We start from the raw sequence: 20,854 nt of genomic DNA, 5'->3' as shown, positions 1-20,854 counted from the left end.
GCGTCAGTGAAAGCAGGTTTCACTAGTTACATTTTAAAGTTATGAAATCAAAGGCAAAGCGAGAGATGAATCCTTACTGGCTCATAAAAACAACAAAACACATAATGTCATTTTCAATTTAAATTTTATTTATTTCAATTGCACAATCTTCAGTAGCCTAGGCTACGATCTGTAGCACCACTGTAAAGACCTTTGGCACGTCAGTTCTTAGCAGAATATAATTATGAGTAGTCTATGATTGGACTTCCAACCTGGGGAAATATGGCAACATGTGTAACATGCTTCATTTGTAAAACAATTAAAATGAGAATGGAAAAATAACCTTCACTTTCCATTACACACAGTTTAAAGCACAGCAGAGGCAGTGTGTAGTTTTTTATCAGTGTAACAACATGAATACTAAAGTTACATGGCAGTGCCAGATGTAAATGAGACAAATCAAACTAGAAATCAGGATGACTTTAGCTATTTGTTGAACAACAATCTGTTCAAACAACACTGTGAAAGGCAAGTTAGTTCAGTTAGTGCAAGCTGAGCAAGCAGTGTTTAGATGTAGGCCTACATGGGTAAACATCAAAGCTGTGACACCATCCCTGTATGGAAACTATATGGAATCTATGTAAACACATTTTAGACATTTCATTATAGGTCAATATACACTCAAATAAAAGTGAACAATTAAAAGTATGTTCCAAACAACCTCCTCCACCTGAAATGAATTTCAGCATTAGTATTTGCATAGTATTGCACAGTTGTTTGTTGATTGTCTTCTGGAGCTCAAAGTCCTCCTCAATGTTCAAACACGTCTGATATTGCGTTTCTTGTTGGTTGAGAGGTTGGTTTGGATCATCGCTGTGGAAAAGAAGAATTAAAAAAAACAAATTAGAATAAATGCTCCATGGCATGTTTAGTAAGTCCTATTATGAGAGTATATAACAGCTGGCATTCTTCTTGTGCTTTGTGTTTTCTTATAATAGCTTCATTTTACAGGCCTATAGTGTCCTCATACAATATTTGAATAGATTAATTGATGATTTCTACAAAAATAGAAGTGTAAAATGACAATATTTTGTGGAGGTCTATGCGCCCTAACCCTTTGTTTCCACTGTTTCCAGGCTTTCTGCTAAACTAAATGGCTTCTGGTTAGAGGTTCATGTTCAGCAAAATCAGTGCATAATACTGTTGGACATGTGAAAATGCAGAAATATGAGATGTTTAAATAGGTCATCATATAATAAAATATACTGACGTAAATAGCTTCTGCTTGATAAGTAAATTCTTTTATTGCAGTAATTACAAAACCATGACTCAACCTCCAAAGTCCAACTTGTAAAGCTGTCCCTTCACTTTGAAGTTCATGCTGCCCAAGTGGTTTTGCTGGTACTTCCTCTCGATGTCATCACTGCTCACTGAGCATGTGGTGCCACTCTGTTGACACACGGTTCAAATCATCACTGTTACTCTTAGCACGATTGTTATTAAGAGACAGATAAAGATATTTAGAAGTACCAAATGAGTTACCCCTTGTTTGAACTCGTGCCATTTTCCACCGTGCCCTTCATACTGCCACTTATGTGTGGTGCCCAGTGACATATTCTGCAAAGCTGAGCCTACTTGAGAGACTCTGCAGGAGCAAAATCAAATTCTGTACTGTCACATCTATCTAGGAACAGTATTTATCTGTTATTATTTTGACAGACCTTTTAGCAATTTGTCAATCAATACATTTTAAACGCACCCAGTTCCTGCCTGCTGTCGGTACACAGGTCGACGAGTCACTCTTCTCTTTCTCTTTTTACTCAACTGTCGCATTTCTAATAAAAGATAAAACAGTGGTAATGAGGTCAGTATGTGAGAAGGAACCAGCAATACTCTACAAGTGAGCTTTAGTTATGACAGCTGTTAGAAAATGGGGAATTCTGCCGATGCTGTGTAAATTTAAAGCACCTCTGAATCTTATCTCAAAAGTGTCAGACCCAATGTTGAAATTAAAAGAGCCTGATGGGTTACTCTGGAACTTCTTCTCTATGTCAGAGCTCTTCACAGGACCGGTGTTTCCCTTTGAATCCTGTCCGCAAAAGTTAAAAATCATTAGAAAGTGGACAAAGAAAACAAATAATTATAACCACAATGAGATTTTTGGTCCGACACGGTTATTAGTCAATCTTTAAATGACATTTCTGTCCATATATGCACTCAAACCAGAGGTGAGATTGCCATGTACCTTGTCTCCATATTTCCTCCACTTACGACTCAAGGAGCAGTACCAGATCCACACGGTGTTACCATCATCCAAGCGTCTCACTCTAAGACTCTTTCCATAAACTCTCATCCTGTTAAAATCTATGCTCACTGCCCTGCAGACACAGAGGGATAAATCATCCACATAGATTCAGCTTCCTTCATTTTTATGTGTTGCATACTGGACAGTAATCGAGCATATACTGTATTTTCAGCTCTTACCCATATGGTGTGTTGTAGATTTTGATGCTTTTGGTGTGAGGCAGGCAGTATTGGGCCTCTATTATGTGATCCTGATCAATATCCTTCCAACCTTTTCCATCATTCAGTTGCCACTGGTAGAGTTGGCCATTAGTGAGCTTTATATCAGCTTTTATGCAAAAAAGAAGACAATATATTATCAAATTAGGTAAGATTATTTTTTGTTAAAGAGACAAAATATTGCACTAATTGATATTTTTCTATTAAAAACAGTTGGAGTATGGTGGAGACCAAACCAGAGACACAAGGAACATACCACTACCAATAACTAAAGATGAATGCTAATTTCAAAGGTATACTGTAAAACATCTCAATAGTTTTTCTGCCTCTTCCTCACCTTTAGCTGACTGGTTTGAAGGCAAGTTACTTCCATGGGAGGAGCCCTTTCCCCCTGTAGGGTGGTTCAGTTTACAGCTTGACCCGTAGCGACAGTTTCCTTTGAGGGCATATTCGCAGACATGCAAGTAGAGGCACCTGCTACCATCCTCACAGTGACCTTTGTTGTAATACTTGCAGGGCTTCCCCTGAGACTGAAGGTGAAAATATTGGTTTTCAATCACTAAAGTGTGCTTTATACATTTAAAAACCAACTGGTAGTAGACTCTTGAAGAAAATAGTTAATTTCTGTAGATAGTGATTTCAACATCTGTCAAGAAACAGACCTGACAGCTGACGTCAACATCTGAATCTTCATCACTGTGCGACGAATCGCTAAGATCACTCCCACTTGTAGAAGAACATTCACTGTCAGACTCTGAAAAAAACCACAATATCATAACAGGATGAAGGTTTCTATGGAAATTCTGTGGATACTTTTGGGATGTAGTGTGTGTTTGGTGGAGGTGGCGACAGGATGAAAACTTCTTACTCCACTTTACACCGTGTATTATGCTAAATTATTAAAATAAAATACAGTTAGCACCAAATGTACATACAATCTGAACATAAATGAATGTGCATACATTCTTTTAACATTTTAACATTTCATAACATTGCATATCATTCAAGGTGGAGGAAGTGATAATACTTTTACTGCACTAAGAATATTTCCTCATACCATTTTGCTGCTCTGTAAACTACTTTCATTTTTCTTTAAGGATAACTTGTTCAGTAAAAACTAATATACTGATCAAAGTTCACTTTTTATAGACAGTTTAAAACAAAGTGTGAAGGAGTTCAAATGAATAACTTAAAATATTTTTTCTCCCCCTGCTGGCTAAAAAGATTACATAACTATGATTTTTACAATAGAAAAAACAACTTATAAATCAAAGTTAGTTGTTATACTGTTATACATTTTATAAATATACTTATTATATACCTTTGGTTTAACACAGTGTACATTAGAAATAAAGTCAAATCATACTTTTTATGTAGAGATTTGACATATAAACGTAGGTATATCCTGTATGGGGCTCTAAGCAAAACTGAAACTGAAACTAAAGCTGCCCAGTTCCACGTAATGCTGTCTCACAAAATAGGAGCCAGCAGAAAGTTCAGATCTGTGACATTACCAGTATTTAACAATATGGCATAAACCTTTCATTTGCTACTCATATCCTATATAAAAAGTCTAATAAAAGGTCTGGTGTGGCATAAAAGTGTCTTAAAAATAGGCTACACAGCTTAAAATAACAAGTGAGAGAGAGGGAAACAGAAATAAAACACACAGTATCATCTAAAGTCTACTTACGTTGAGCTGCTGCCATTGTACAAGTTGCAGTTCAAGTGTACTTTCATTTTCAGTCCTGATTTATTTCAATGCTTCAGATAGCCACACCCACGTTACCCCACTGCAGTGCCTTAGAGCAACAGGACTGCCCACTGTCCCACAAAAATAGACTATACAGTGAGTCTGGAGAGATGATAATGTGGGATAATGTTGCTGTAGCACTCATATTTATCCACATTTAATATATTGTATCTATTTATGAAGTTGGAGTACAGTGATTTTAGAAAAAACAGATATTGTATTCATTATCGTGCTTGAGTCAAAGTAGGAAAGTAGATATTAGCAGTAAAACGTACTTAAAAATATTTGATCATATACTACACTTTTGTATGTGTATGTATAAGGTGTAGTTGGTTATGCAGCCTAATTATTAGCCTGTTTTCTTATTTGTGAGTGTTTCATCATTCACATATTTTGTTTTATTCTAGTTATTTGTTTATTTTCCATTAGTTGTTTATCTTGTTTATCTTCTTATTATGCAGTGAAGGGGCAGTGCCAAGAGTCCCTCGGGTCTCTAGGTACATATTATAGACAGGTAAATAATACATTAATGTTATTATTTGGGTTTTGACAAAAGGGCACTGCAGTAATTAAGTAATTTATAACCAAGAATTAGCATTTTGTCCTGATGTTACTGATCACTGTGCAGGCAGGATTGGCAGTGATAGACGTGACAGAGTCTGGAGACGCTGTGGAGAACGTTCTGCTGCCTGCAACATCCTCCAGGATGACCGGTTTGGTCAGTGACGGTCTTGTTAGGCATTTTCTTGGAGTGCTGCACAGACCTCTATGCGTGCCCTGACTGCCATTAGGTACCAGGATGACATCCTCAGACCTATTGTAAAACTATTTGCTGGTGCTTTTTTTAACAGTGTAGTTCTATGTGGGCATGGAGGCAAAACATTGAGAGATTTTTTGCCGTGGAAGTTACGCATGAGAGCATCAAGGTGAAAGCCTGAGATGCCATGGACAGGAAGGAAGGGTTCCTTTATCTGTTTGAAAAACCTACTGAGAATCTTTGAGAAAATATCTGCAACTGCTGTCAGCTGTGCTGCACCTTTTAAGAAATATTTATTTTGGAATGACTTATTTTTGTGTAGCCCTAAAATCCTTGCTTTCATGCATTTTTCTACATAAGAAGATTCACAACAAATACTTACAAGCACCTTTCACCTTTGCTGCATCCACTTGCACTGTGAGTGTAGTACACAATGAAAACGTTGAGCCACTCCTAGTTCAGAGAGGTCTTTAAATCAACTTTATTCACTTGTGGTTATTCCATACAGAGCACACAATAGCAAGCTATATTCATTATTCTTAACCCCATCCACAATCAAAATCAACACCACCCCCCCTCCCAAATCATACGTTAGACTTTAGCTGATCGACTCTAGACATTAGAGTCTTTGGTATAGGCTATTGTGCACGGTTAAAACATCACTTTTTGAAATTTAATATACCAAATATTGCAGTTCATGTAAAAAAAAAAAAAAAAACTGAATATATATTTTTATATTACAGTACAGACTTTACAACAAATGATTGTGTTTAAATGCATCTTTTATTGCATTAGATTCTCAATTTACCTTTTCATTAAGCTCCAGCTTCAATAAGCTTATGGTAGTATACATTTTTTAAAGTGTTAGATTTTGCATTAATATTCATATTTTTTATTATTTTTTTACAAAACAAACATATTTAACCCATATTGCTGATTGTTTTTGCCAGTCTTCAACAGACACTAAACAGAAACATAGATGTTACTTGAGGGTTTTTAATAAACTGGTTGTGAAACATTTGTGTGCGTGTGTGTATGTTTATTTTGCTAGTTGAGGGAGTGAGAGAGTGACGGTACCAACAGTAAGAAGGTGCAGTAGAGTAGTGTATATGTGCTTAGTCACCAGAATCAGACTGATTTATGTGTTTGTGAGTGTTTCAAGATGTACATTTCCACAGAGTTTAACTGAACTGCAGCGTACATCAGCAGCATGTTTAACAGTTTTAAAATATGCTGTTATTGTAAGAGTGAATAGACGGCATGTGTGTCAGTATGTACAAAGATGTGTGCATGTGGTTGTATTCATGGGAGTCAGTGTGCAGGAGTGTAGGTATGTGTGTGGTTAAATGAGTTCCCCGATGGGTATACGTGGCAGGCAGATGTAAGCCTGCGGGGTCTTGCTGAGGTTGATGGGGTTGCTGTCCAGACGGATGTCCTCCAGTGCGTTCCTAATGTAGTTGAAATCTTTCAGGTTGCAGAACGTGTCCTCGTGCATCATCTGAATATTGTTACGCTGGAAGAGGAATTAGGAGGATATTAAATCAGAAACCACCATGCAGTATCGAGTTTGGTTTGATTTGAATAGTAGATGCAGGAGAGAAGGGAAGATACTGTTGAACTGCAGTGAGTGTTTGATAAACACACTTTAATTTACAAGTTAATGGACTGCCGGTGTTAGCTTGTTAGCTACTCGCACGTTTACATTTACAACCCACTCTATTTCATGTCCACAATGCCATCATCACCCCATTAAATTAGATTTACTTTGACATATTGCAGAAGGCACTCTCTGGTTTGCAATAATGTCATGTTACATTATGAGCTATTTATTCAAAAGAACTTGTAGCTTCTGGGCAGAGCAAATGCCAGAAAGGATTTCTTCATTAGAGTTGACTACTTAAAGGCTTTGCCTGCCCTCTGGGTCCTCCCACACAGATGCATCAATTAACCTTCCTAATTAGAGCACCTGTCAGGATCTGAACACAGCTCCACCCAACCTCAACACGGTGAATAAGTGAAAACACCTGTGTACAAGATAAACCTATCATTGCAGTCTGCCTTCTCAGCTAAACATTTTTTATCTTTTTAGATTCATATTGCATTAGAGTTTTTACCCAAAGAATGGACTAAATCAACATTATGCTTTGAACATCTCACTGTCAGTGTTGGCCAGTAGCCAATAATGATGAGAGATGATGGCAAAGCAGATCTACCTGTAGGTGTAGAGATCGCAGGCTGTCTGGTAGAGGCACAGGGATGTAGTCAATGTAGTTGTCTGTTAGGTACAGGTACAGCAGGCTAGTCATGTCCTGGATACAGTGAGAAAAAATAAAGATAATTATTACTTTTTGTGATAGAAAAGATTGTCTAGCACATTTCAACGTAATCTTGAAAACATTACATTTGCAACCATTACATGACAGATATAAAATGAACCCCACAGTGCTCTCTGGTGGACAAACTATGTTTTCAAATTACCTTAACATTGTCCTTGCACCTGCAGTCATTTATGACTTATCAGAAAATACGCCCATCCAAAAAATAAAGGCTTTAAAAATTACAGAAATTTAAAGTAAAAAAGGTGTACACACCTTGAATGCCTCTTTGTGAATACCCTTGGAGCCAATGTTGTTGTTGCTGGCATCAATCAGGGTCATGGTCTCTGGCAGAGCAGGCAGCTGTGATATGTGATTTTCTCGGATCACCAGCTCCTCCAGCTCAGGAAGACCCAAAAATGCTTTGTCATCAATGGTCCTTATCTCATTGCCGGTTAAGTCAATCCTCTTCAGCTTATCTGGGCGGAGGTGAGAAAACACTCAGATACTGGTATCTGTTCACTGACATTGATGTTCACATTTATATTTGATTTTAAATCTCCTTAATCTAATTTTCATATATTTTAATTCAAACAAGAAACATACTCATGAAGGCAAAGTCAGACTTGTTGATCTTGGTAATTCGGTTGTAGCGGGCATAGAAGTGAGTGGTGTCTTTGGGAAGAGGTGGTACACTATCCAGCTTCAAGTCGTCACAGTAGACTGAACCACCAAGGCAAGTACACAGCAAGCAAGTGGGCATACCTGGAGCAAATCAATAATAAGTAAAGTAAAAGAGCAGAAGGTAGAGTGGATAGTAGTCCATGCAATAAGCCTTAAAACACCAAAGGCTCAAGAGATTCTAATCCACAGTGCAAATTCAATCAAATCCGGATTTAGCATATCAGGTTTTATGAGAAGTTCTAGAGGGAACAAAGATTTTATGTCATGCTTCTCTGAATTAAGTGCCTATGTTGTTCAATACTGACCTTCTCTGTGAATATCAGGAATATCAGTCTCCTCAGGTTCACCAATCTCTGGCAATTCAGAGCTCACTGACCCTTCTACACTGCCAGCACCCTCCTGAGGGGTTTCTGGTGTAGTCGGAAGCAGCTCCTCCTCTTGTTAGAGACAAAATTATGTGTTAAGAAACGGGTTAGATCAGCACGGACACGCGGGAAGCCTGGCAATCAGTAGCCCACTGTTTGCCTCAGTGATAAGTTACATACAGTGTTAAGTGTTTGTGGCATTTAACTGATGGCTGGAAGTTAAATGAAAATGGTCTTAATTGATGACATGAAATGTGAAATGTGAACTGCTTAGTTACAAATAATGAGACTGTTAGAAAAGAGGAAAAAGCTCTTTTGGTCTTAGAGTAGCATGGTGGGCAAGTAGTCTAGGTAATCACAGTGGAACAGTGGAAAATGCATGTGAAACTCAGTTCTTGTTGTAAATAACTTGTTGCTCAGCACTGTCACTAACACCTTGCTCTATTTAAATAATCCATTTTTATATAATTGTTGGGTTATGAAATATGCACTTTGGTTTTTACCCAGGTTTTTTAGCATATCTCACCCAACTAGTGCAGATACTGACCTTCATCAGCATCAGGGAGCAGAGTTACCTCGGGGACCTCTATGTCTCCTGAGGTTGAGACACTAGTCTCTGAGGTTTCAGAGACACTTAAGTCCTCAAAGGTTTCAGTATGCCCTGAGGTCCCTGAAGTTCCTGAAGCTCCTGAGAACTCCTCAGAATCACGTGATACCTCATGGGGGGGAGTGCTGGGAGTGATGGGCAGCTCCTCTTGTTAGAGCCAAAGGTTGGGGTTACAAGACACAAAGTTAGAAGGGCGAAGGGTGACATGGACAAGCAGTTAACCAATCAATCACAACCACATATTAGATTGATTGTTAGAAAGACAGTTACTATGAAAAACACAAATACAATGACAGCAACATTTAACTTAAAGTTAAATGGAATTTAAGACAATAAATCAACATTTAACATAGAGTAAGACAGATTACTACACTGATCAGTGTTACCTCAAGCCTTACTGCTCTGTAAAGATACTAACCTCCAGTTATAAATGTTATCCCTGTGTCCCCAGACTCGCTAGGGTCCCCAGAAACCCCCGAGATTCCAGAGGCCCCTGAGATCGGGAGATCTCCAGAGAACCTAGAACCAGACTGGTCCCCAGACCCTCCAGAGCCCAGAGGGAGTTCAACAGAAATCCCGGAACCTCCAGAGCCAAAGTCCCCAGAGGCTCCAGAAGTTGCGGTATCCCTTAATCCAGAGGAGAGATCTCCAGATCCAGAGAGATCCCCAGATATTAAAACATCCCCAGATACTAAGAACTCCCCAGAGCCACCAGAGCTGAGGAGTTCCTCAGAGGCTCCAGAGATCAGGATAATCTCGCCAGAATCTCCGGAGCCAAGGAGTTCCTCAGAACCTCCAGAAATTAGGATAATGTCACCAGAACCTCCAGAGCTGAGGAGTTCCTCAGCATCTCCAGAGATTCTGACATTGTCACCAGAACCCCCAGAGATGAGGAGTTCCTCAGATGTCCCAGAGATTAGGACAATGTCACCAGAACCTCCAGAGCCGAGGAGTTCCTCAGCATCTCCAGAGATTCTGACATTGTCACCGGAACCCCCAGAGCTGAGGAGTTCCTCAGATGCCCCAGAGATTAGGACAATGTCACCAGAACCCCCAGAGCTGAGGAGTACCTCAGCATCTCCAGAGAGTCTGACAATGTCACCAGAACCTCCTGAGCCGAGGAGTTCCTCAGATGCTCCAGAAATTAGGATAATATCTCCAGAACCCCGAGAGCCGAGGAGTTCCTCTGAGGCTCCAGATATTCTCACAATATCACCAGAACCCCCAGAGGCGAGGAGTTCCTCTGAGGCTCCAGAGATTAGGACAATATCACCAGAACCCCCAGAGCCGAGGAGTTCCTCTGAGGCTCCAGAGGTCAGGACAACATCACCAGAACCCCCAGAGCCGGCAGAGACCAGTACGTCTCCTGAGACTCCAGACCCAGAAGCCCCAGAAGCTGGGGAGTCTCCAGACCCTATGGAGCCCTCAATATCCCTAGACACATGAAGGATGTCAGGGGGCGTCAGACGCAGCTCCACCTCTTGTTAGAGACAAGATTAGATATTAATAAACAGACAGATGAGACTTAAACGATTCATTAATCAGTTTGGACTTCACAGTAATGATTGGGTTAAGTAGTAGTTGACATATGGACAGAGTGATTCAAGACAACACATTTAACCTTTAACAGCTAGTTAAATGGCAGACATGCACACAAAAAAGATGATTGCTGAAGATGCAGACAATGAGTTTAGAGGGAAGATTAGTGTTTCTTGATTGCGAGTGTTTTATTATGGGTAATGCTGCTTTCACGACTGGATGGCTTGGCCCAATGGAGAGGTAAGGCCCTCTTTCACTGTAATCACCTTTGTTTGTCGAGTAACTTTATGATTATGGTTGTACTGGCTTAAATGAATGTGCTTTTTCAGACCTTTCTGTGTGTCTGGACCCATGAGAACGCCAGATCCTCCTGAACCCTGAGGGATGACCCGGTGTTTAAAGATCACCTCTGATGCCTCCCCTCCATCCTCTTCTTCATGTTCCTCTAATGAGGCCTCAGGTTCAGGGTAGTTATAGTCAGGTGGAGCCAGTGTTCCAATCTCTATCTGAGGAAAAGACAGCAGCAGTGAGTCGAAAATACAATAATATCTAAAAATATGTCTGTACATTAAATTCTAATAAAAGCACGTGTTTGTTCCATTTACGGATCTAGATAATCCCAAAGTAAGAAAATTATCCAAGTATTATTGTAGACTAGAGACATGCAGGCGAAGATCTTTTGCTTTATTCCAAAATAATTGGCTGTTTTTAAAAGAAACTATTTAAAAACCTATTGAACTACACACATACATCCAATTGCAAATGTTTGAAAACTAAATGAAAGATTTCCAAGCAATGCATTGTATAGCAAGACTGAATGAAGTAGGAAACAGGATGTTTTAGAGCAGACATTGGCATCATGTGTGCATGGTGCTGACAATCAGGGTATTTTGTACATTTCAGTAGTAGGAAATTGAAAAAATAAAAAACAAAACTATTTCAATATTTGTATTTGTAATGTTTTGGAGAGTGTATAAAAAACATGTTAACACGCTTTTCTCATAGCTGCTACAACAGAGCCATCAAGCATGGAACAACACGGCTGCACATAAAGGAAAATTGCTCAGCACTGTCACTAACACCCTTCTACATTACATGACAATAACTATCATGTCACAGAATTAAGACCTAAGGATAAATCAGTCCATGCCACCAAGTCTACAGCCTTAAGATTAATTACCACTAGATGGCAGCAAAGTGTGCAGAAGTATGTAGAGTTGACAAATAATCGACTCCTCAGATGCAAACTCTGTGAGACCCAGGGGGAACGTGGAGTAGAGGAGAAAAAACACACCAGCAGATGACCACATGCCAATCCCTAATTTCAAAATATCAGATTACTCTGTCAACAAAGCCTAATCCCCTGTATAACCAATTAGATTAGAAATAGGCCAGAATTCAAGTTTTATGTTGAGCAGTGGAATTAAACGTCAACTCTGCCAACCGGCAAAGCTTCACATGAATTACAACCCTTTTTCTTCCTTCATTAGAAGCTTCAGGTAAATCTATCTGGCATTATAATTGCATTTTTAGACATTACAATTGTCTTTGATGTTTTGGTGTTTTCATGAAACCTGCAGTTCTATCTTTCACCCAGACGAGGGCAATGAACTCCCACACACTGCCACAGGTAATACCTGACACTCTCATCTCCACCGAGGCTGACTCAACCCTTCAAAAAGGGAATGGTCCTTGTGGAACCAAGACACACATGGTAGCTGCAAGAATCCATACTTGAGTCTTTCAGCCAAACTGCTTTCTACCAGAGTTATCAGATGTCAAAAAGTCACAAAGTAACTAGAAATAGAAAATGACACTGAATGCAGCACAGAAGAGATATCCAGGACTGAATGCCACGTTTTAAAGCTTGGCAGATACACAGTTTGGGATACAACAAGGTAGGCCTTTGAAAAGTTTTGCACAGTTCGCTCACTGCAGCTCTCCCCTTCATTCCCCCCTTTCCCCAAAGCAAACATATGCACCCGAGGGGAAAGAAGAGGTGAAAGGCTGGCAACCAAATGTACAAAAAAAAACACAACAACTTGAACGCACCATGGGAATGAAGTGCAACGGGAGGGACACTGAATGTGAGCATCATTTAAAAGCCAGATGTTATGTTGCTTCTGTATATGTTCTATATAGTATATCACTCAGTTGTCACGTTCAGCAAAATATATCAAGTTACAGCTACAGAAAGTTTGAATCCTGACACTGGTTCATCACCGACGTCCTTTACATCAAAATGATTCCCCAAAGTATTGATTAACCCAAACTAACAAGTAGCACCAGCAGAATCTTTGCACCATTTAACTCGAAGGAATAGGTCAGCAATACACAAATCTAGCAAATATACAGTAGATCATGTTTCTTAGTACCCTTAATGCTACGATAAGCTAACTGGCTGCTGGATGTAGCTTCACATTTAACATCCAGACACAAGAGTGGTATTGATACAGTTTTACATATGGCTGGTATTTATTTAGCTTTTTCCTAAGTGGTACAAATGAAGAGTTACACACGGGGGCTAAATAACGATAATACAATTCAATACAACAGCAGCACAAACAACAGGTTCAGTTAAAATCTCATTTCAAACTGTCTCAACAACTCAGTTGCAATATATATTTTACTTGAGTAAATGTTATTTTGCCTGGCCCTCATACAAAGAAAGTTCAAAACTCAAATTACCAGCCTCAATTATCTAAACTAGCTTGCTCCAAAGATATTATTTGACTTAAGAGAAAAAAAGAGAGAATGTCTTGGTCAAAGTAAGAAGAAGCCTAAATGCACCAAATCAATCTAAATGAGGTGATTAAAACGTTTGCAGAGGCTTTTCCACCAGACTGAAGACACTTTGCTTAGATAACGTTGTAGATCAGTCTTTACTTTTCTCCAAAAAACAAGCCCTGAGGAGAAAGAAGAGAAATACCAACAAAGAGCTGGATGTGGAAAGTAAAGACTCAGCATTCCAGAGGCATGGAGCTCATCATCGCTTCAGTTCTCCCCTGACATCTGTGTGTGTGTGTGTGTGTGTGTGTGTGTGTGTGTGTGTGTGTGTGTGTGTGTGTGTGTGTGTGTGTGTATGAATAAAATTTGTTTAATCTTCCCTCTTCTTAAGCAAGTAGTATATGTGAAGATCTGTTCTCTTACAAATAACTGTTTTGACAACATAACAGAGTAACAGATACTTGCAGAATTCACATCAACTGTATTATTCAACTGTATTATTTCTCCTCATCCTGCTCCCACACTCTCACAAAATCATATGGTGTGTCATCTCCTGGTTTGTTAAACAGAGAAACATTAACAAAGCGATTTCCCTGCATTGCTTTGTGCTGTGGTATAGGTCTCACAACAACAGTAGTGTGAGTGCAGTCCACATCAGGTTTGACTTAGTCCTAAGTCACCAGCTCAGAAGCTCACCAGCTCAGAAGAAGCCTACTGAAAATCTTATGTGCACAGTTTGCCTCGTACCATCTTGACATTGCCTTGGCTTAATTTCCTTGTTGAAAATATGCATAAATAGGAACATGAAATTTGGCTAAAGCATGCAACCCCAGAATGGCCTGCAGACATGCCACATCACATTCAACTTGAGCTGATTTGAAACTATTTTTCCACTTAGTAACCCTTTGTGCTGCTTTTTTCTTACAATAGATGCTGTGAATAACTGAATGTGAGTTGAATGACAGAAAATAGTCCCAGAGGACACAGTCTCTTAAAACGTTCCCTCTCTGCGTCACCTTTGTAGAAAAAGCAGCTGTCTCGCTTGCAGCTCACTGACATCTACTGACCACTGTCTGTGTTTCCGTTTCCTATTTTCTGTTTTACCTGTCACTGCCAATTATTTCTATTGGGAGTGATTGAATGTAAAGTCCAAAAGAAATAATACATGCTGCAAAACAAGAATATATGATAATGTTCAGTTGGTGTATGAGTAAAAATCTTTCCCTTCCCTGATTTTTTTTTTAGGCTAGAACAAACATTTCTATTGCTAAGTCATAAATATGGTTTGATTCCACAGATAAAAAAAGCTTCCAGTGGTTGTGGAGGATCCAGTGGAAGATATGGTGGCTTGGCTGGCCAAGTTGTAAAAGTAAAAGAAATTTATCAAACATAATGCAGAAAGTTGGAAAACTGTCCTATTTTTCACATGGCTCTTGTTGGTATCAGCAGGGGCTAGGTGAACTTTCAGCTCCATGGACTTGATGACCTCGAATCCAAGCCACCTAGATCCAGACCATTACACTGTAACCACTGTGATTTTCAATATCTGAAGCGAACCAGAACGTTTGCTGGAATTTGTCTACATGATTTAAAATGTAAGTTGAATATAATGACGGAAAGACATTTCATTCTGTCTCCAGGAGGTTCATGGCCCTCACTCAACATGAAATGATTACAAGCATCTGATAAATATTGGATACCAGCGATACATTAAGAAATGTAGCACGAAGTCTACTATGTCAAACTAAACTGATAAAGATAAATGTTTCATGAATCACAGCTATGTCTGAAAAGGAGAAACAACTTGTAAACACAACACTGGCTTATTATTACCAGTATGAAATTGTAGATAGGTTACTTATATTGTCATTTGTTTTTATAAATGGTAACATGGAATACCAGTGACATCAAAAATAAATTCCCTTGAGTCCCTCATGATATCAAAATGGTTTTCCATGCTGCTTCTTACCTGAGGATCATCAATTGTCAGCTCATCTTCATAGTCATAGTTATCCTGGTTCTCTGAATTTAAATTGTCTAGATCCACATCATAGTTGGCACTGTCGTATGTGTCCAAGTCCGCTTGTCGGGAAAATCTGGGGCTGGCCACCACTGCTTTGAGGACGAAGAGTCCCAACACAAGCTGCACAAGCATCCTCATAGTCCACCTCGACACATAGAGAGGGATGTCAATTGAAACAGGGAAGGTCCATTCCATCATTTACAATTGTACATTATATTGCATTGCATTAAAAATAAGGTAAGTTTTCACTTTATTTCTTGTAATCTGTGTCCAATGTAATTAGCAACATGCTAAACTGACCTAGAAATGAACTTGAAATGTAAATGTATGGTAACTTTTGAGGAACTGTTGAAGTGTTAAAAACCTTTAACAAATTTATCTTTAAAATGGTTGTTTGCTGTTATATTTATGGGCATGCTGCGTACTAAAACATAGTTCCATACAAGTGCACTTGGCAAGACAAGGCATGTCTTCATTATACTGGTTCCATAATTACATACTATCAGCAGCATAACCGCTCTATACTACTGCAGACCAGGGTTTGACTTTGGGTCACATCATTAAGGTCAGTGAATTCATTACTGAGGCGCAGACAGCTCTAGGGATCGAAGTCTGAGGGCCCCCTGTCTTACTGAGCCAGAGGCTCAGTATTCTGGGGAACAGCCATCTTGGCACAAATCTGTGCTCACCTGTGGTGTGTCAAAGGTCAGAGAAGTCAGAGTTGATCTGATAAGGAATGCTTCTTCAGTTTACAGCCCTAAACAACCCCAAGAAATCCACTTTCAGCTTAAAGGAATTTTGTATGGTGGCTTTAAATGGTTTTAAATGAAGGAGCAGAAGACGTTGGGTTATTTAGTTTCTAATAAAACACTGTTTCTGTGACTCCAAAAATAATAAGTTTTCGGCTTAAATCTAAAATTAGCATGTATGATCTTCCCTGGGTGCAGATCAACTATACGCTGCCCTGACCTACATATCTGTTCTTTATAATCTTGCTCATTTCCTCAGCAGCCCAGACATGCGAGCAGAGATTAGTGAGGTTGACTGAGTTCATGTGAGAATCCCAAGTGGGAAGTGTTAATAAGATTAGTATCTGTAAATTACTAGTTAGTTAGCTCCCAGCACTGACATTAGGGTTATGTAAGGATTAATCATCTAACAGTGGGAAACGTCATAGAACACTGTTTGCAGATGTTGCTGCAGGTTTGAGAGCCTATGTCATCATTAAGTCCAAGAAATGGCTGAAGACTTTAAAGAGAGTCCTCTAGGCTTGGACAGAGAAACGGTGAGCAAGGGAAGAGAAGAAGAGCAGAATCAAGTGAGATGGAGAGACGTGGACAAGATGTTGGCCCTCAGGGTTAGATGGAGAAAGTGAGAAAAAGACTGAGTGGGAGAAAGCAAGAGAGAGAGAGAGAGAGAGAGCGAAGGAGCTAACTCGACCCCTCACCCTTTACAGAGGGCCTTTATGAGGCCCAATCGGTGCCTGTCTCAGCACTCAAACTCCAAATTCCACCGAGGTTTGTGGACAGGATGGCAGTGAGTTAAAGCTGCAAGGAAAAGCTTCATTCAGCAGTGACTGTACTCAAACACACACACACACACACACACACACACACACACACACACACACACACACACACACACACACACACACACACACACACACACACAGAGTCCCTCTCTCTCTCTCTCTCTCTCTCTCACACACACACACACACACACATGCACACACACTTGGAAAGACATCCTTTCACAGATGCACACTCTGTCCTAACGCACCTATTCGTTTTCTTCTTGTTGAGAATCTGCTATTTGAGGTGAGAACATATAAAACAACAAAATGCATAATAAAAAATCCACTCCTTCACAGACCATGAGTTTACTGCACCTGATAAAAGGTGAGCTGGATAGCATCCCCACTGAAACAGACTTTATATGATGAGGCCATTAAATCCAGCATGACTACACTGAGAGAGGGACTATGCTAAAGACAGAGGTGTGCTTTTATACAGGCCATCACAGTTTACACTGTGTGGAAACTGTGTACGTGTATGAGCAGAGCTTCACACTACCTCTGTGTTGACTCTGCTTTGAGATTCCTGATATCCAATGATTCTAGCTTTCTACCCTCAAAAGCCGCAAACAAACTAGACAAACGTCCCTTTGCTAATGGCATCAAAACAAACTGCTACACCTCACTTGTCTCACAAAAATGTTAAAATGAAATCAAAGCACAGCAGGTGACAAGGGACTGAAACCAGCAAGAAAAATATGTTTATACATATAATTTTCATAAAGCTTTGAGAGAAAATGTATAAAAACTGTTTTTCTTCTAAATCAGCAGAAGGTATTTTGATAAAACATTAATAAAAAGGCTCAATCTTGATTTGTAGATACATTTGGAATTGCATTTAAATAAAACTGTGCTTTTCCATAGCTGTCAGTTTTAGTATATGTATATCCAAGATCCAACACCAGTATATGTCAGTATCAAGGGTTGTCACTAATTAAAAGGTAACTGTATTTAAATTTAATTAACAGAGGTTCAAACCGGAATCACATCTACTGAAGCTTATTAAACTACCAGGCGACATTTCACAGTCACAATAACTAATAAAGGAGTCGACATCCACATCTCAGACACCTGCAAAACCCCCAAAGCAAAGCCCTGAGTGAAAATCAAGCTGCTGCATTATGAACCACTTAATCAGCAACTCCAGTTCAAACCCTGAATAGCAGCAATTTATGGAGGGGCTAGTTGAGCCCTTCTACCTGCCTAATTCCCTGCACCAAAGAGCCATTAAACCAGCATGAAGACAGCACCAAGAACGCTTACCTCTGTCTCCTGCTTTCCCGAATGGTCCCTTCAGCCGTGATGGAGATGCTGAGGGCTCCGGGACTTGGCCAATGGTGAGAGGTCGTGCAGGGTGCCTTGAAGAAGGAGGGTGTGTGTGTAAAGTGTATATAAAGTGTGTGTGTGTGTGCGTGTGTGTGAATATGACAAGTGTGTTGGTGTGTGTGTGTGTGTGTATATGTGAAGGTCTGTGTGCTCTGGCAGACCTGAGTGCCCTGCCGCTTACGTGTGAAGGTAGGCACTGAGACCGATTGGACCAGAGTAGATTGCTTTTGGTCACTCGGAGAGCACCCACCCCGCACCGTACACCCACATGCACGACCCTCTCAAACACACACACACACACACACACACACAGACAGAAAGAGTGAGCACAGGTCCCCCGATGGCAAATTATCTTTTTATACTTTACAAGAGTATCCTTGATTTTATAAGAGTGTGGCTCAATCAGACTGAAATATTTGTCCACCTTTTCCTGAGGTGAGACTCTGGCATGTGTCGCTTTCATGTATGGGGGGGATCCACGGGGCCCCTGTACACAATGGGAGCTCTGTGAGGAGCCCCTGTTAGCATGGTGCTGAGAGGAAATCTCCGCTTGGAGGAAGGCCTCTGCCCTCCCTTTTGGTTGAAGCTGCTTTCTCTTTGTACCGTTTCTTTTCAAATAACTACAGATTTGTGTTCAGTCACAAGATAACAGTCTGACCTGATGGAGAATATGCTGATCTGGGGTCAAAGCAAAGCAGGTACAGATCTACATATGTATACACACGGGAGGCAGTCTATCTTTATGTCCATTGTTAAAACAAGAAATAGGACACAGGAAGCTACTTGCTAGTTTTACCCAGTCAGCTTCATTTGGCTATAATATTGTCTGAACCTGCCCACTTCTCCATCTCCCCTGGTAACTCTAGACCTTTTGATGAGTGAAGGCAAAAGGACACACAGTGGGCATTCTTGAAATCGTTGTGGGATTTTTATTCAGGGATTTTGTTCTGCCAAGTGCACTCGAGATAATTGAATGAAATTTTGTCCAAATTTCCTTCACACAATGATTGATGCGCCTACAACACAGAGCGCATTGTATAGTGCCCGAGAAGTCCTGCAGAGATGGGTCTCAATGCAGAAGAATTAATATAGTACTTGGCAGTGAGCTGGGAATTTCATAGCAGCACAGAATTTAATGTATCCATCTACAAAAGACTGTAAATAGTGAGCTGAGTTTGTGTTTCTTCAAGAGGTGTAACCCTGACAGTAAATTGGACTGTGTCCAGACTCCACTTTGTTAGATATGTACCTACTGAACCTGCCAGGGACTTTTCTGCTGTGCAAAAATTATCATTAAAGTTGATGTCACTGGTCTCATAGTTAAAGTATCTGGTACCGACAGTCAAGAGATTACTGTCATGTGATAACCTGTAATTTGGAATATCCATAATTATGACTGGCAGGTGGCGGAAGACTATTACTCCTACATAGCACATATATTGTATGACCAATAAAACATGCTTTAGTCAACTATTTGATTAAAATGGGCAGCTGTGGACCCCTGGTCCATATGTCGAGGTGTCTTGAACCTTATGCTCCAACTTGCTCCTGTGTTTATGTGTGTGTACATGTAAAATCTGGACCCATTAAATGTTTAGTAAGAGAAACAAATGCTATATATTGCAGTAGAAGGTACTGATCTGTGCATGTTTGTTTCAGAATAATCTAATTTCATACTGCAAAGTTAATCTAATTGGATGATGTTAGATGGATAATTATTATATATAATATATCCTGAAAAAACATTTGAAATGTTAAAATAAATGAAACCTACAGGCTTTTCATCACTATTTTTGCAAACATTTACAGTATATGTCATGCAGTGCTGAAGTAAAATGACAAAAATAATAAATAAGTACATGTTCATTATCATATGTTTTATTCAAATTAAATTTTATTCAGAGAAATAATGACCAGAAATAAAAAGTGTGTTGGCATTGTGTAAAAACAGTTATCACATTTCTTGTTATTGTATACAAAATATTAAGGAGTAGTGGTCATAAATTGTCACAGGTCTTTCAGGATTGTACTTCACCCAAGTATTAAATTAAAATAAATTACCTACAGTAAATATGCATATTTATTTAATAAAGTAAATTTCTAGTAAATAGGAAACAAACCTAGAACACAAGACCATTAATTTGGCTTCAAGTCTACAAAAGATAAAGCATTCAAAGGTCCTTAAACAACAGAAAAAGTGATACTGACATACAAATTATAAGATTTGCCCTCTGCTCGAATTAGCATAATGACAGTGAATCATCTTCGCATGCCATAAAATACAAATTGTCCTCCTAAATCACTGTCAAGCTACACTGTAATAGATTTCAGAATTTTACATGCAGACGCTTAAAACCAACATAAGGCACAACTACTGGTCAACAGATTGCAGCCTCATTCAACAAAATCAGCTTTGCTTTGTTTCTTTTGTATGTTTTTCAAATTCCGCTAAAAATATTTTCTGGAACTGAAAAAAACAAAACTTCTTTAAAGACACAACATTAAAATAAGCTGATGCCAACTATCCAACTCAAATAGTTCACAAACATGCAAATATTAGTCAGATCCCAACTTTTTACATATAGCTTCATAGGTCTAATTTATCAGACCAGTATCCACATTACAAAGTAGTTGGTTCAAGAAAACTGTAATTAGCCAACAACATGCTGGTATTTTACTTTTC

At 39.4% G+C, this 20,854-nt stretch overlaps 2 protein-coding genes across 2 annotated transcripts; both read right to left on the bottom strand.

The window, feature by feature from the left end:
• Positions 1-107: 107 nt before the first annotated feature.
• si:ch211-244b2.4 (ZnF_C3H1 and WWE domain-containing protein) lies at positions 108-4,253 on the bottom strand. Its single transcript, XM_026361044.1, has 10 exons — positions 4,196-4,253; positions 3,165-3,256; positions 2,840-3,032; positions 2,464-2,611; positions 2,225-2,357; positions 1,948-2,068; positions 1,739-1,814; positions 1,522-1,624; positions 1,314-1,428; positions 108-852 (listed from the first exon to the last, which is right to left on the bottom strand). Exons 1-10 carry the CDS (start codon positions 4,209-4,211, stop codon positions 797-799), a joined length of 1,053 nt encoding a protein of 350 aa, XP_026216829.1. The 5' UTR covers positions 4,212-4,253; the 3' UTR covers positions 108-796.
• Positions 4,254-6,310: 2,057 nt separating this feature from the next.
• Positions 6,311-18,190, bottom strand: epyc (epiphycan). The gene is made up of 11 exons (XM_026361092.1): positions 18,109-18,190; positions 15,219-15,417; positions 10,854-11,028; positions 9,402-10,463; positions 9,009-9,130; positions 8,924-8,960; positions 8,317-8,448; positions 7,934-8,092; positions 7,604-7,806; positions 7,226-7,321; positions 6,311-6,525 (listed from the first exon to the last, which is right to left on the bottom strand). Exons 2-11 carry the CDS (start codon positions 15,408-15,410, stop codon positions 6,355-6,357), a joined length of 2,349 nt encoding a protein of 782 aa, XP_026216877.1. The 5' UTR covers positions 15,411-15,417; positions 18,109-18,190; the 3' UTR covers positions 6,311-6,354.
• Between the last annotated feature and the right edge of the window lie 2,664 nt (positions 18,191-20,854).

Source organism: Anabas testudineus, chromosome 23 (assembly GCF_900324465.2).
Source record: "Anabas testudineus chromosome 23, fAnaTes1.2, whole genome shotgun sequence".
Classification (NCBI taxonomy): domain Eukaryota; kingdom Metazoa; phylum Chordata; class Actinopteri; order Anabantiformes; family Anabantidae; genus Anabas; species Anabas testudineus.
The sequence above is the reverse complement of the archived record's forward strand: the minus strand, read 5'-3'. Positions and strand labels throughout refer to the sequence as shown.

Bases quoted from the DNA above. Each gene is read 5' to 3' on its own strand.
- si:ch211-244b2.4 (XM_026361044.1), bottom strand. The intron at 1,625-1,738 runs GTGCGTTTAAAA...TTGCTCCTGCAG, and splicing joins CGACAGCAGGCAGGAACTGG to AGTCTCTCAAGTAGGCTCAG. The intron at 853-1,313 runs GTTGAGTCATGG...TCTTTTCCACAG, and splicing joins TTACAAGTTGGACTTTGGAG to CGATGATCCAAACCAACCTC.
- epyc (XM_026361092.1), bottom strand. From the start codon at position 15,410: ATGAGGATGCTTGTGCAGCTTGTGTTGGGACTCTTCGTCCTCAAAGCA. The intron at 11,029-15,218 runs GTAAGAAGCAGC...TCTTTTCCTCAG, and splicing joins TGACAATTGATGATCCTCAG to ATAGAGATTGGAACACTGGC. The intron at 8,093-8,316 runs GTCAGTATTGAA...GATTTGCTCCAG, and splicing joins TCCTGATATTCACAGAGAAG to GTATGCCCACTTGCTTGCTG.